Raw genomic sequence first — 14,173 nt, forward strand, 5'->3', positions numbered from 1 at the left:
GTGCAAAACTAAACAGAGGCGCCTGTTTTTCCATTTACTTTTCATTTCCTACACCCAGGTCAATAATAGCTACCCTTTTAATGTTGAACAAGACCAGGTAGTCATCGTTTAATTGTTTAATTCTTGACGTAGGCTATTACAGCACAGGTATACACAGGTAAATATGCTCTGTAAAAAAACAAAAACAAAACAAAACAAAAAACACACATCCCCAGATCCCTAAGAAAAATAGACGAATTAGCAAATCCGATGTTCATGCCTATCAAAAATACATTTATAAATCTAAACTGGTTCAGTTTTTTACATAACGGGTTATGTGTAAAACTGACTCCAAATCAGTTTTCCAATATACCCTTCAAGTCTAACAGTCAAATTGGCCTATGACAGTTGTGAGATAATGCTAACCTACTGATATTTAGCCAGTCAGCAGTTTAGCATTCAGCTAAAATACAATAAAGCAAAGATACAGCTGCAGTATTAACAGCAGGGTTTCTAACATTAGCCATTGTAACCTACTGGTCTTATCAGACCAAATAAAGCTGAATGTGGCAGTGAAACACCCCAGTATAAAGCAATGGTGTGTTTTGTTGCTAATTAACTTTTTTTTCTTAAATGGCCCTGGCAAAAAGCATGTGGTTATAACTTTGAGTGACAGACTGTTATGTACTTAGGAGCTGCAATAAAGCGTAAGAACTCACCACCACCACCACCCTTATTCAAACATCTAACTGGTTTCTTCTCACGACAGCCAAGGCCCATGGGTATTGTTGTATTTTGACCAGTCCAACATGTACTGTAGCCTACAGATTACAGATGAAGCCAAAGACTTCTAGTAAACAATGTAAAATCATTAAAAGCATAAAGTTAAAGGACTTTTGTGTTATATGGAAGAGTCCAGTGTTTCTATGCTGCATAGCTAATATTGAGGATATCATGTAAAGAAAACAGAGTGGCAACACAGATAAAAAGAAAATACTTCCACAACTGAGCAGTGGTGACTTTTGGCACCATTGTGACCTGAAAACAAGATTTACTACTTGATTGTATTTTGTGTTTTGAACCCTGGAGTCAATACAATAAGATTTACAGTAGACCCATCACTTGTGCCAGTTTTCTTTCTCTTAGTGTTTCCCCTTTGGCCGGATTGTTTTCTGGGTTGTAGCAGTCGAGAACATCCGAGCCATTTCTTTCACCTGGAAGACATGAAACAGTCAGCATAAAGAGGACCTATATAACCTAACATTAAATCAAAGTGTGCATGCAACAGCTTCAGAAATAAGGAATAATTGAAAGATGATTAGAAATAGTCATAAATCAGGCGTACCTTCACACCAGTTGAGAAATCTGAGAGCTCTGCAGTCTCACAAGCTGTTCAAACAAAGAAAGGTCAATGTCAACTTTAACTCACAATTTTCCTCTTATCTATCTATTTGAATTTGAATTTATTAAAGGATAGCCCCTTGAGATGTAGCATCTCATTTTCAAGGGGGTCCCTGAACAAGCATATACATAGGACACACAACATCAACAATACACTACATTACATTGTAGACATACATAACATGACAATACAATACAACAAATACAGACATCTTGCTCACACACTCCCACATACCACCCCTACCCCCATAAATTTAACAGAATAGAAATATTAAATAACATAGTAGGAATAACGAAATAACAAAATGGAGAAAGAAAGAATAACAATGGAAGAATCAATTAAGTAATTAACTAAAAACAAGAGCAGTTTGTTTTAAGATGTAAATATAGTGACCTCCTGAAACAATGTAAAGAGGTAATAGAACGCAAAGAAGGAGGGAGATTATTCCAATCAAATGGGGCTTTATACTATCTATCTATCTATCTATCTATCTATCTATCTATCTATCTATCTATCTATCTATCTATCTATCTATCTAGAGTAAACAACCTACATGGTTTGGGATCCTCCTTAGTTGTGGTTTCTGCTGCTGCAGGGTTCATGTTAGTGGGGGCACCTGATGAATCTGACACCTTCAGTCAGAGAAAAGACAAAGCTCGTAGTTATTACTGTAAGTGCTGAGGGTGAAGGCAACTGGACTTCTTTAGATTCTTGAAGATGTTTCGCCTTTGATCCAAAAGGCTTGTCATAAAATATTGTCTAACTTTGTTTTGGATGAATGATAAGCTACCTTCTCCTTGGGCTGGACTGCTGCTCGCTGGGCTGTGTTGGCTGAAAACCTTCGAGCTAGAAGCTTGGCCTGAAACATATGAGGAACATCACAATAAATCATGGAGCTGCTGTAGGACAGTTGGCATATTATAACCCAGACAGGTCACAAAGAGATGGGTAAGAAAAATATAACAATACAACATTGACCATCTCTGTGCTTTAGTAGGCCTCTCACAACTGTCATAACAATGAAGTGACTAGGTGTTCAACCTGTGACAGTGGTTGTTTCTCCTGTGGTGGGCCTGCTGTTTCCTGGGTTGTGGTTGCTGAAAACATCCGGGCCAGCTCCCTCACCTGAAATGTCAAACATTCAGAAACAAATTACAATGACACTGACCATAAAAAAGGTGAAGAGGTCGTGATGAATTTGTGTTGCCCCACAGCACGCTCCAGTACTAAAGGAGGTTTCTTTACCTTCAGGCCAGTGGTGACATCAGGATGAGTAGTTTTCACTGGAAATAAAACAGAAAATTGCAGTTTCATGTTCGAATTATTGTGCAATTTCCTGTCTTTGAACACACCATACTGCTACATACGTGATGCAGGTTCTTCTTTTGTTGTGGCTTCTGCTGCAGCATTTGCCTGGTTACTACCCACTGACTCGGGCACAGTCTGTTAAAAAGAGGCAGAGTTTTACAGTAATATATGATTCATTTGCTGTCAAACTGATTAATGCATGTCAGTTTCAGTGCATGGTTTTCCTGTGGGGTATAAATTAATGCTTGTGGTGTTATATATCCTAGGGTAGCAACTTGTGATGTCAGAAAACTGTGCAAAATGGGTCCAATGCAGTCAATCAATTAATCAAACTTTATTTATAGGGCACTTTTCATGCATGGATAAGCCGCCCAAAGTGCTTTACATAAAACCACAGCTACAAAGCAAATATCTCCCCTTCTGCCACACATACTCACATACACACACACAGTCATGCAGAACTACTGTAACAACAATTAAAAACACAGAGAAATTAAAAATACTGACGAAACGCTATCCTGCACTCAACAATTTGAGTGAGGAAAGTGAGGAAACACCAGAGAGTAAATAAAAAGAAGATAAACACAGTAACAGAGAAATGTCAGTGTCACTGTGACATAAAATGTCTTGTTTTGTACAAACAACCATGTAGAATCAGCACAGATTCAATTCATACTGATGTAAAACACAGAAAACAAGCAAAGCTTGCAATGGAAAAGACAAAAATACTTTACTAAACTCTTGGGCAATCTTCTGTGTGCGCACCAACTGGGCCAGATGTGGCATTAGCATTAAGAAATCATTGCTGTAAATGAGCCAGATACAGGAAGTGGAACGGGACAGAAAAAAAACAGGAATGTGATCTAAGTATCAGATTTCGTTTCCCATCTGGGGAGTTATTTGTGTGAAAAGTGATTCAGATTTTCAGTGACAGCCAAACTGAAATCTCTAGGACTAGGAAAACACGCTGATTTTTTTATTTTTTGGGGGGCTTCTATGTCCTACATGGATAGTACAGTTTGGGAGAGACAGGAAATAAGAAGACAGAGAGAAGGGGACAGTGGTTGATCGTCACCAGTGGACACTCTCATGGATACAATACAATAGACGCACTGGTATTGTACCTGTGATGGTTTCTGATCCTGCCTGTCTTTCTCCTTTGGTTGGACTTTTTTGGTTTGCTGAGCTGTCGTGGCTGAAAACCTCAGAGCCAGAGGCTTAGCCTGAAACACACGCAAAACTTAGGTATACATCAAATAAAGACAACTTTAGAAGAATATTGTACATTAATGCAAACACACAAGATCAGAAAGAATAAAACAAACCAAAACCACCACCGTAGGGAAGTGAAAAGATCTATAGAAGGTCTACAACCTGTGATTCTTTGTGTTTCTCTTGTGGTCGACCTGCTGTTTCCTGGGTTGTGGTAGCTGAAAACATCCGGGCCAAATCCTTCACCTGAAACCATTTTTAAGTACAAGGATTCAAATGACGACTCTTTTATCATTGGATACTTCCTGTTTTATTTTGAAGTTCCATGTGTAGCTCAAGGTCGATTTGCTTCCTGTATTTGTTCTCTTTCCCTCCTTGTGGATTGCCTGCCCCACCCTTGTGTCTTACACCTGTGTTTGATTACATCCCTTGTGTCCTTTCCCCCGTGTCTCCGGTTTGGTTTTGTTTTGTTTAAGGTTGGTTTTCTTACCGTCTGCATTTTGGGTCTTTAGTTTCTTGTACCAGACAGATAAGACCCAAACATTTGCTAAACTATAAACAAAGAAACCAGCCTTTAAACTGTGTGGTTAATGTTAACAAGTGGGCTTCAAGTAAACCACATGGATCCGGATGCTTGTGATGAAAAGTTTTCAATACAACATTTTCTAAGTATGTCAAAGAGTGGACAGTACCTTCATGCCTGTGGAGAAATCTGGCTCAGCAGTTTCACAATCTGTAAAGAAAAGACAGTGAGTGATTGATTTTCCTCAATATTGAGCAATTTCCTGTGTTTAATAGCCCGTGTCACTACATACATGGTTTGGGATCTTCTTTTGTTGTGGCTTTTGTTGTATTTGTTTGGTCAGTACTTGTTGAGTTGGGCCCAGTCTGGTAGACAGAGATCAAATCGCTGTTGGTCTAAACCTCAAAAAGATCCATTTACATTCATATCAAACAGCTCTGGAGATTCAGTGTCAGTAGGATTACTTCTCTGGGGACTATGAATGTTTATGTAAGATTTAATGGCAACACACATCTGTGGTTGGTTAGATATTTCAGCCTGATGGATATGCCCATTGATACACTATACAACAGATACATTAGCAGTGTACCTGTGATGGTTTCTGATGCTCCCTGTCTTGTTTCTTTAGTTGGGCGGCTGTTTGCTGAACTGTGGTGGCTGAAAACCACTTCGCCTGAAACATGAGACATTTAATCCAATAAAGAATGCTGCCTTTGTTTTATGGGTGGATTTAAAGCCTTCTTTTAAAGGAACTAAATATGTTTTCCTGTTAGCTAATGTTAGCATGAGCAGCTGTTTACGTAACAGTCTTGAAGAAACATGTATGATAATGAAGTTTGATGCTAAACGCACAAACACAGATGTTTACTCCACTTCTATCACTACTTTTCTTCTATGTATAAGTGATAGAAGTTTGGTCAGAGCTAGCTGGTTAGCATGCTAACTGGGCAGGGTTCAATCAGGGTTCAGTTGTGTGTTTGTGTGTTGTCCTGTTCAGAGAGCACCGACCTTTGTTATTGGATGAGATGAAGTGCAAGAGCTTCCTTTCCGTTTCCTTCACTAGAGCACTGACCTTTGTAAGCAGACGGGCTGAGGTGCGAGTGATTCCCTCAACAATGCGATTTTGTGTTGTGGCTTTTTCTTCTGCTGCTACTGCTGAGTTAGTTTGGCTGCTGATACTGGTTGGATCTGGTATGTTCTGTCAAAGAAAGAAAGAAGGACAACATCTGAACTGTTTTCCACTTTTCACAATCCCAGTTTAAATTTCACAAATCCAACTTTCTTGTTGCCAAATGTCAATTGATTTTTTGAACAGAAAACCAAATTCCCAGGAAAGAAAAAAAAACAGTTTTGTACCTTGCAGGGTTTCTCTGCTGGTCTGCTCATTTTTTCTTTTCTCATTTGAATTTTCTGCTGTAATTCAAGTTTCAGTCTCTCTTGTCTCACCTTGAATGAAAGCACATACAAACACATGGGGAAGTTATGTTAACACACCTTGTGGAATATGAAGTGCTGATAACCAGAAGGCATTGAATGTGTCTGCCTTGTCCCCATTTAATTTCTCTTCTACATCACACAAAGCCCTGATGAGCAAATATACATTTTAAACCTAAGGGTGTAATTATCACCTTATCACTACCGTCTTTCTCCGTTGGCTGCATTGCAGTTGCTGAAGGTGGAGTTGGTGGCGACCCCCTGGTCAATCCATTCACCTGAGGTTGATGATATGAGGATACAGCATGAGAGATAATCCAATAAAAAACAGATTGATGTAGCAATACTCTATGTTTTGAAAAGACCTCAATAGTTTAGGTTCATGATGAGATATTTCCATTCAATCTGCTTCACCTGCACACCATTGGAGAAATCCGGCAGCTGATAAACTAACTGTGGGTTTGTGTCTCCTGGGTAAAACCATGATGGAATTGCAACAGCTGCAGAGAAAGGAGGAGGGTCAGTTCAAACCTCAGCAGCTTTATTTCTTAGCTTGTAGTGCACATTCTTGTTCAGACTGAATCACAATGTCATACATACATGATTTGGGCTCTGCCTTGATTGTGGCTGCTGTTGCTTGGGAATTTTCTTTGATGGCTTTACTGTCTGCAATCTAATGATGATATCACATCTCAGGACAAATACCTTTTTACAAAATTAAATTTAGAATATAGTCTCCAAAGCAAATGGTAAAGTACCTGTGATGTTTGAGGCTTAATTCTTATCACCTTAGGTCGGATTCCTGGTGGCGGTCCTGGCATTGTGGCCCTTCTTAAAGGCAGTGGAGGTGGTGGTCCTGCTCTTCCTACAGGAAGAGGGGGTCCTGACACTGTGGCTTTTTCTAAAGGAGGCGGAGGTGGTGGTCCTGATATTGTAGCACTTCCTAAAGGCAGTGGAGGTGGTGGTCCTACACTTCCTACAGGAGGTAGTGGTCCTGACATTGTGGCTCTTCCTAAGGCAGGAGGAGGTGGTCAGCATATTGGCATTTTTAACCATAGTGGTTTTAAATTGAACAGATTCTCAGTAATGTCATAATAAACCTGAATTCCTCTGTACATACGTGACTTGGGTTCCTTCCTGATTCTGGTTTCTGTCACTCTTTGATTTTCCATCATTGCTCCGTTGTCTGAAATCTAATGAAGACGCCAATGCAACTAAAAAACTTGAAAATGGCATTTATAATATACAGTCTAAAGCACACGGTTAAGTACCTGTGATAATGTTGGATAAATTCTTCTCTCTTTAGGGCGGACCGCCGGTGGTTGAGCCATCGGAGGCTCCCTGACCGATCTGCTCACCTGAAAGATATCAACCCCAGGTGGATGTTACTTTTCATCATGTGTCACTTTGAAGGCAGAATTTGAACTATCTGTGAATCTGTTCTACCCGTGGAAGTGTGGAGAAGTCCTGCTGCTGCTGATAGGCTGGCTTTGGTTTTGTGGATCTTAGGGAATAGCGCTGGGAAGCAGCAAAAGCTGTAGTGAAAGGATTCAGTCAGTGCCAGCTTTAGCATTTTTACTTTTTCTCAGGTTGTTATTTTCAGGTAAGATGTTATTTTGGATGAATTATCATGTTCATACCTGAATTGTATCCGTTGTTGGTTGTGGCTACTGCAGAGTTTAGACTGTCCATCCTGCTTGGTGCTTTTGGCAAATTCTATCACATTGAGGGGGAAAGTGAGAGATCAGATAATATTGTTGTAATGATGCCATGAGTTCATTTTACCTCTAGATGAATGAAGTAACAAATCAGCTTTGAGCTAAATGCACAATTACTTTGAAATGCTAAACAAATACTGTACATCATGTTTAGCTTGGTCATGAATGACTGCATAACTAGTTTGCGAAAAACCTGTACCTCCTCCTCAAAATTCAGTTTCCTTGTTGACTGACGTCTGGTCTCCACTTTCGCTTCTATCTCCCGCAGTTTTCCTAGGTTGCCCTGCTCTGTTTTTGGGATCTTCATTCCCTTGGGAGTGCATCCCTTCTTCCCCTGGTGAATTCTCAAGCCTCGATAAGTCGTCACTTTGGACCAACCACAAATCTTGCAAATGTGGAGGCTCTGAAAACATAACACAATGTCGGTTTAGAGTGCATTAAGTTTTCTTTTAAATCTAATTGCTGTCTCATTCCTCTTTTTCAACTGACTTAGTCTCATTATGTTTTACTTGTGGCAATTTCAAGAAGTTTGTGGCAACAATCTTTTTATTTGTGTAGTTCTATGTTTTTGAAACACTATCAATTTGTTCAGCATGTAACAGGTTAAAGTAAATATTCACTATTGTCCAGACTTAAATCACAGCCTTTCATAAGTCAGTTTACCTTCTTCTCCTGTATGTCTTTAGAGGGGACAACCTCCACATCATCTTCCAGAAAGCAAACACAATGACAGGCCCAGTCATCCAAGTCCCCCTCTAGAGGCATCTGCTTGTGGTCCTTCCTCTTCTGTTCTGTGTAAAAGTCATCGGCCATGACTACGTTTCTATCGGTGTAAATGTCTTCCTCTTCAATCTTTTCCACCTTTCGCTGTTGGACAATGTCTCTCAGGACGATGTTCACACGTGGGACTCTTTTCAGAGGCGTCTTGCACATGGGACAAGCGTCAGTGAACTCATAGCTGAGGTTGAGACATTCCTTACAGAAGGTGTGGCCACAAGTTGTAGTGACAGGATCCTGAAATGTATGCATGCAGATGCAGCAGGTTAGATGATCCTCCATTGAGCAGGTCTCACCAGATGATGCAGGAGCAGAGGCCATATCTGTTTTAAGAGCACAACCAAAATTTTAATTAGAAATTATGACTCAGTCTGTTCACCTTTGGTCTTTCAAAAAAAATTAAATATGGATAATTTTACTTTTTAATATTTGTCTAAATGTTCAGTACATAACTTACAATAAGGATAAAGGATGGATGCTAAAGCATGCTTAAAAAAATAACACAAGGAGCAAAGTCTGACTGTCTAATCTGAGCTACACAAGAATATAGGATGACTAATGTTTCTATATTGACTTTTTTATTTGAGTGATATGTCAGGGTGCAGTACAGTAGCTGCAGCACCTCAGGTTCTGAAACCATCTTTCTTCTTTCTCTCACTTCCCTTTTAAGTGGATATAACTTAGATCAGATGGAACACACAGGCTGCATATACTCGGTAGCCTATTTGAGAAAAATAATTTTACTGTTAATTAGTTATATTTGGGGGAAAGACAGATGTGTTTTCAGCTGAATGCCTTAAATCGAGGTTAAACAACCCTAAGCAGCTAGCTCTTAAAAAAGAGTCACAAAAGGACATTTGAAATTCCTGGATCCACCTATTTATCAAAAAATGTTAATGTTTTTTTTTCATACTCCATATTGAAGACTGGTTGATTCAGTACTTCCAGTATAAAGTATAAAAGAAAGACAGGCTTTCAAGAGAATAACCTTTTGGGATGAAAACTGCTCATCCCAAACTGCTCGTGCGACTCTGCACCACCCAAAAATACCTATTGAACACACTTCATCAGACTTAAACAAAAGCAAATATTAATGGGGAAAGAAAAAAAGACATAACATAAAACTTAAACTAAAACGTATAAGGCATCAGCGGGTCGTTCTACTCCGTTTCTACATTTGTATTAAACGGACAATAACATGTATTGATGTGTTACCTACCTGATGGTCCTCCACTCTGCTGTTACCTCTCTGGCGCTAACGGTTCTCCCGCGCTGCATTTGTACTGCGTATTTACTTTCAGTTTCGTTTCCGCCAAAAAAGGGATACAAAAGAATTAATTTAAAAAAGAAAGAAAAAAACCCGGCAAACGCCTACGTCTGTCTGAAAGAGGTGGTGAATGCTCCTCCAGTCATGGTGAGCATGGTGGGTGAATTATTCAAGCCTGGAGTTGCACTGTAAAAACACTACTTTTTTTTATTGTCTGTCAAAATTATCTTAATACAGCTACCTCCCTACTATAATAATAATATATTAATTTGTTCAAAGTGGTGAATTAGATAAGTAGAGGCAGAGATGGATATTATTTGCAAATATAAATTATTTATTTTGATTTTGAGATTAAAAAACATACAAAAAACGCATTGGAATGACAACACATGGTCCAGTTATGTATCCCCAGAGGAAACGGTTTCACCAAATCACCAAATACAAATATATATTAATGTGATTACATTCATCCTTTTCAGGACTAACTCAAAGTTTTTCCTTAGCACCAGGAGTTTAAAAAAAAAAAAAAACTTTCTTAAATGCAAATTAATTTACCAGAAACTTGGTCTACACAAACAAAGTAGTGCATAAATGATTACATTTCATCATTCATCATTTTATCACTTCATTCATCATTCATCCCTTTGCAGTTTAATTGCACACTCATGACTCATCCATGAGCTGCTCAGATTGTTTCACAGCAGAAATAATCAACGGATCACCATTTTTATCATCTTGTTTGTCATGTGGACTGAAATATGGGAGCAGCTCAACCTTAAAGAGACTCTCAGTAAAGGAGTAGATGTGAGACTGAGCCGTCAGGTTGTAGAAGGAGACGAGACCCTCCTCGTAATCCACGAACACTCCCACCTTCTGAGGCTTCTCGTCCAGACAGAGAAGAACCGGTTTCGCTGACAGAGCTGCGTACTTGTCGCCTTCAAAATGCACCGTCACCCAGTAACCGTTCTCTGGGTCCAGGGACAGTTTCCCCTTGCGGTTTGCGTCACTTCTGGCCACTCCAAGGTCCCACCCGGTCTTGTTGCTGACGTCCACCTCCCAGTATGATCTCCCTGAGGTCAAGCTGTTGAGACCTAGGATGCTGCCAAACGTGTCAAATCTCTCAGGTGTGTCTTTGACTTCCTGATTCTCCCCTCCATCCTTTACCTCCTTCCCATCTTTAGAAACAACAAGGCGTTGGTGTGCAGTGGTTGGATCCAGCCCTACGTCCACTGTGAAGCACAAACTCAAAGTAACTATATGATCCCAACAGCAAAGTGTATGTTCCCCAAGGTATTATGAGAAAGAAATTGCTCACCTGTAAACTTTGGAACTCTCTTAAGTTCTGTTAAGTGAATAAATACAGTCGTTTTAGATCAGTAATGTCAACATCTCAGTTTTCAACTTTTCCACAAATAGTTTAACATTTACCAATGGATGTCAGTTTTTCCAGCTCCTGTTGAATTTGTTCCAACATTAGTGTTGTGATCTTTCTCATTGTCCCAAAAGACAGTGATGTGTCCAACTCTATCTCTGCCCAGTCTTTGATGTCATCTAAGTCTTGGAGAGATGGGTAACTCTGAAGAAAGAGAGACAAATAGATCAACCAACAGTCAGCACTACCTAACAGAATTTATGTAGACAATCCAATATAACTTTGTCTCACTTGTAGGAAAAGGATGTGATCTTCAAGAGCAGATATACGATCCAGCTCAGAGATAGTCGTCTTGAAACGACTGATCTCTGCTTCCAAATCCTTCTTAAGGTCATCTGCCTCTTTCTCCAAAACCTGCCTCCTGTCCTTTAGTGGCTGAAGAGCTCTTGCCTGGGCTTTCTCCACGATCGTAACCACAGCCGTAAACACAGCCTCAATGTCCCACCACTCACTCTCCAGCTGGTCCTGAAAATGGGAGAAAATCAAGCATTATCTATTTGACATTTGAACCTCCTGTTTTGTCTGAACACATGTAGAGATGCCACCTATAACATTGGTATAGTTTTGTCACGCTGTACCAATTCTCCCAGTGGTGATTCTGTAACTTCAAGGGACTTGCATGTATTGTCATGTTGGCATAACTGTAATTACTTTACAGTTCCTGTATTCAACTGGCATAATGTGTGTAAAAGCAGAGAGTTGCTCCACCAGTTTTGACAACCTGTTCTGGCTCTTCACTCCAGGTGATAGGAGCATCAGTAATGAGTGTCTGCTCACCTTGCAGTGTTTTAGAGATGTCTTAACCTCATCCAATTGTTCTTCTCTCTTCTGAATTTTTGCTTCCAATCCTATCTTGGCGTTGTCAAGTTTAACCTGTGGTAAACAAAGAATAAAGCAAGTCATAAACATTGTAAATGTGTCAACAAAAGCTTCAAGTAAGTACTCGCTACCTTTAGGATTTGGGTTAAATTGATGGCTTTCCATAATGTTTATTTACCTTCTTCTTCTCCCATTCATCCTCAGTAGAGACGACCTCCTCTGATCCTTCTTCCATACAGCGAACACAAATGCATATGTGCCGCTTCCTGTTGTACAGCTCTAAGGGGCGTCCATGCTTCAGACAGGCCCTTTCATCCAAGTCCTTCACAGGTGCCACCAACTTGTGGCCCTTCAGCCTTTTGGTTGAAGAATGATTCTCTAGATGGGTCGAACAATACGAGGCAAGACATACGAGGCAGGACTTCACGGCCTTCAGCTTCTGCTCTGTGCAAATGTCACAGGCAACTTCACCGTCCTTTCCATTGTATTTGTTATCATTTTCCTCTTCATCATTTTCCTCTTCAGGCTTTTTGGGCTTTTGCTGTTGGACAATGTCCCTCAGGACGATGTTCACCTGTGGGATTCTGTTTTGAGGCTTCTTGCAAAGGGGGCACACCCTGTCAGTGTAATTGAAGTTAAGGTTCAGACATTTCTTGCAGAAGGAATGGCCACAGTCTGTAGTGACAGGATCCTTAAATGTCTCCATGCAGATGGTGCAGGTTAGATGCTTCTCCATTGAGCAAGTCTCACTGGATGATGATGCTGCAGCAGAGGCCATATCTGTTTCAAGAAAGTGACCGTGAAGTATTAGAAATATGATACAGCAGTTGGGTCTCAGTCCTCCCACTTTCAACATTTCATAGAAGTTCACCATTGACAATTTTGCCACAGCAGTTGATCAGCGGATGGAAGTGAGATGATCAGAATTGAGAATTCACCCGAACTATGGTATAAAACAATATAAACACTAAAGGAACCAAATCCTGAAAGACTAGACTGCTTTGTCGTGACAGAATTCCTGGCAGCTCATTTAAGGGCTCATTTCCTGTATACAGGCTGTGTGCATTTCTCTGTGGACCAAGGCTGACACTTTTATACTTTATAAAGCAGCTTTTGGTTTCATTTACATCTGCCTTTATATTATACTATAGCACTTTTCATGGCACCCAAAGCGCTTTACAGAAACCATTATTCATTCATACCACATTCTCACCAGTGGTGAAATGAAGCGTGGCTACCATTTTGCGCCAAACGGCCCCTCCGACCACCACCAAACATTCATACACATTTACATGGGGCAAGGTGGGTAAGGTGTCTTGCCCAAGGACACTACAACAGCGACTGGGACAGAGCGCGGTTCAATACGCCAACCCTCTGATCATTGGACGACCCGCTCTGCCACCTGAGCCACTGCCTCCCCTAATTAGTTAGGTACTACACAGGGTAAAATTTAAAAGTAGAAATGGCTTCTCTGTTTTCTGCTGCCCCATGAAGAGCACAAAATAGTATAGTTGATGATGATGAACCCCTATTTCACCCAGAACTGTGTCATTATCCCAGTATTCATGTGCAATTTAACCTCTAGTACAATGTCAGCATCAAGCACCTCATAAGACAACCCTAGCTGTAACTGGCGGTTTACAACAGACACTGAATTAACAGGACAAAGGTTGGGTTATAAAGGTTAATAAAATATACACGTTACATTACGCAAACATAATTCATCTTTTACTGGACACACTTTTAAAGCCAAAATGACAAGGCATATTTCAACAAGGAAACACTAATAGAATTACACTCTGGTACTATTGTAGTTACTACAGGTAACACACCTGCCAAATGCGACAGCCTTGTGTGTTTGTATGTGTTAAATTAAAATGGCAGCAACCTACGAAATTGTCGACACCCAAGAAACAAATGACACTGTGAGGTAAACAGACCTTTGAACACACAACAGGTGATCATGCAGGACAGTAAACAGAGAAGTGCCTTATACACTATACTGTAAAGTCACAGTCACCTGAAGTAAAAAATAATCATCCATAATTCCTATTTAAAATCTGCATAGCTGAAATAATATTATAAGAAATGTAGATGAAGAGTATATTGTTACCTTTAAGCTATTTAGATGCTCCTTAACTCCCAGGCGTCTGTCTGTTGAACTGTTCCTCTTGCCTTACTCCCGTGTGGTGTGTGCATGATTGTGCAAGTGTGTGGTTCCTTCCTTTGGGACCTCCTCCCTCTGTTAGGTTTCATTTCTGTTCAAAAGCCCAGTCGTTCATTTGCTTTATTCAAAGAGGCA

The 14,173-nt window shown here is 40.1% G+C and overlaps 2 protein-coding genes across 2 annotated transcripts; both read right to left on the bottom strand.

The window, feature by feature from the left end:
• Positions 1 to 192: 192 nt before the first annotated feature.
• LOC146968973 (uncharacterized) lies at positions 193 to 5,464 on the bottom strand. Its single transcript, XM_085759197.1, has 13 exons — positions 5,433 to 5,464; positions 5,014 to 5,097; positions 4,717 to 4,789; positions 4,594 to 4,634; positions 4,064 to 4,147; positions 3,814 to 3,912; positions 2,749 to 2,824; positions 2,627 to 2,664; positions 2,423 to 2,506; positions 2,172 to 2,240; positions 1,935 to 2,013; positions 1,325 to 1,368; positions 193 to 1,193 (listed from the first exon to the last, which is right to left on the bottom strand). The coding sequence occupies exons 4-13, from the start codon at positions 4,597 to 4,599 to the stop codon at positions 1,122 to 1,124; spliced, it is 651 nt and encodes a 216-aa protein (XP_085615323.1). The 5' UTR covers positions 4,600 to 4,634; positions 4,717 to 4,789; positions 5,014 to 5,097; positions 5,433 to 5,464; the 3' UTR covers positions 193 to 1,121.
• Positions 5,465 to 10,006: 4,542 nt separating this feature from the next.
• LOC146968974 (E3 ubiquitin-protein ligase TRIM39-like) lies at positions 10,007 to 14,102 on the bottom strand. Its single transcript, XM_085759193.1, has 7 exons — positions 13,985 to 14,102; positions 12,050 to 12,651; positions 11,830 to 11,925; positions 11,284 to 11,517; positions 11,049 to 11,196; positions 10,936 to 10,962; positions 10,007 to 10,849 (listed from the first exon to the last, which is right to left on the bottom strand). The coding sequence occupies exons 2-7, from the start codon at positions 12,647 to 12,649 to the stop codon at positions 10,284 to 10,286; spliced, it is 1,671 nt and encodes a 556-aa protein (XP_085615319.1). The 5' UTR covers positions 12,650 to 12,651; positions 13,985 to 14,102; the 3' UTR covers positions 10,007 to 10,283.
• Positions 14,103 to 14,173: the final 71 nt, after the last annotated feature.

The sequence above is a fragment of the Trachurus japonicus genome, chromosome 18 (genome assembly GCF_045865225.1).
Source record: "Trachurus japonicus isolate A0001 chromosome 18, Traja_1.0".
Classification (NCBI taxonomy): domain Eukaryota; kingdom Metazoa; phylum Chordata; class Actinopteri; order Carangiformes; family Carangidae; genus Trachurus; species Trachurus japonicus.

Bases quoted from the DNA above. Each gene is read 5' to 3' on its own strand.
- LOC146968973 (XM_085759197.1), bottom strand. The intron at 3,913-4,063 runs GTTGTAGACCTT...CGTGTGTTTCAG, and splicing joins AGAAACACAAAGAATCACAG to GCTAAGCCTCTGGCTCTGAG. The intron at 2,507-2,626 runs GTAAAGAAACCT...TTGACATTTCAG, and splicing joins ATGTCACCACTGGCCTGAAG to GTGAGGGAGCTGGCCCGGAT.
- LOC146968974 (XM_085759193.1), bottom strand. From the start codon at position 12,649: ATGGCCTCTGCTGCAGCATCATCATCCAGTGAGACTTGCTCAATGGAG. The intron at 11,926-12,049 runs GTAAATAAACAT...TGTTTACCACAG, and splicing joins ATGAATGGGAGAAGAAGAAG to GTTAAACTTGACAACGCCAA. The intron at 10,850-10,935 runs GTGAGCAATTTC...TGTGCTTCACAG, and splicing joins GAGAGTTCCAAAGTTTACAG to TGGACGTAGGGCTGGATCCA.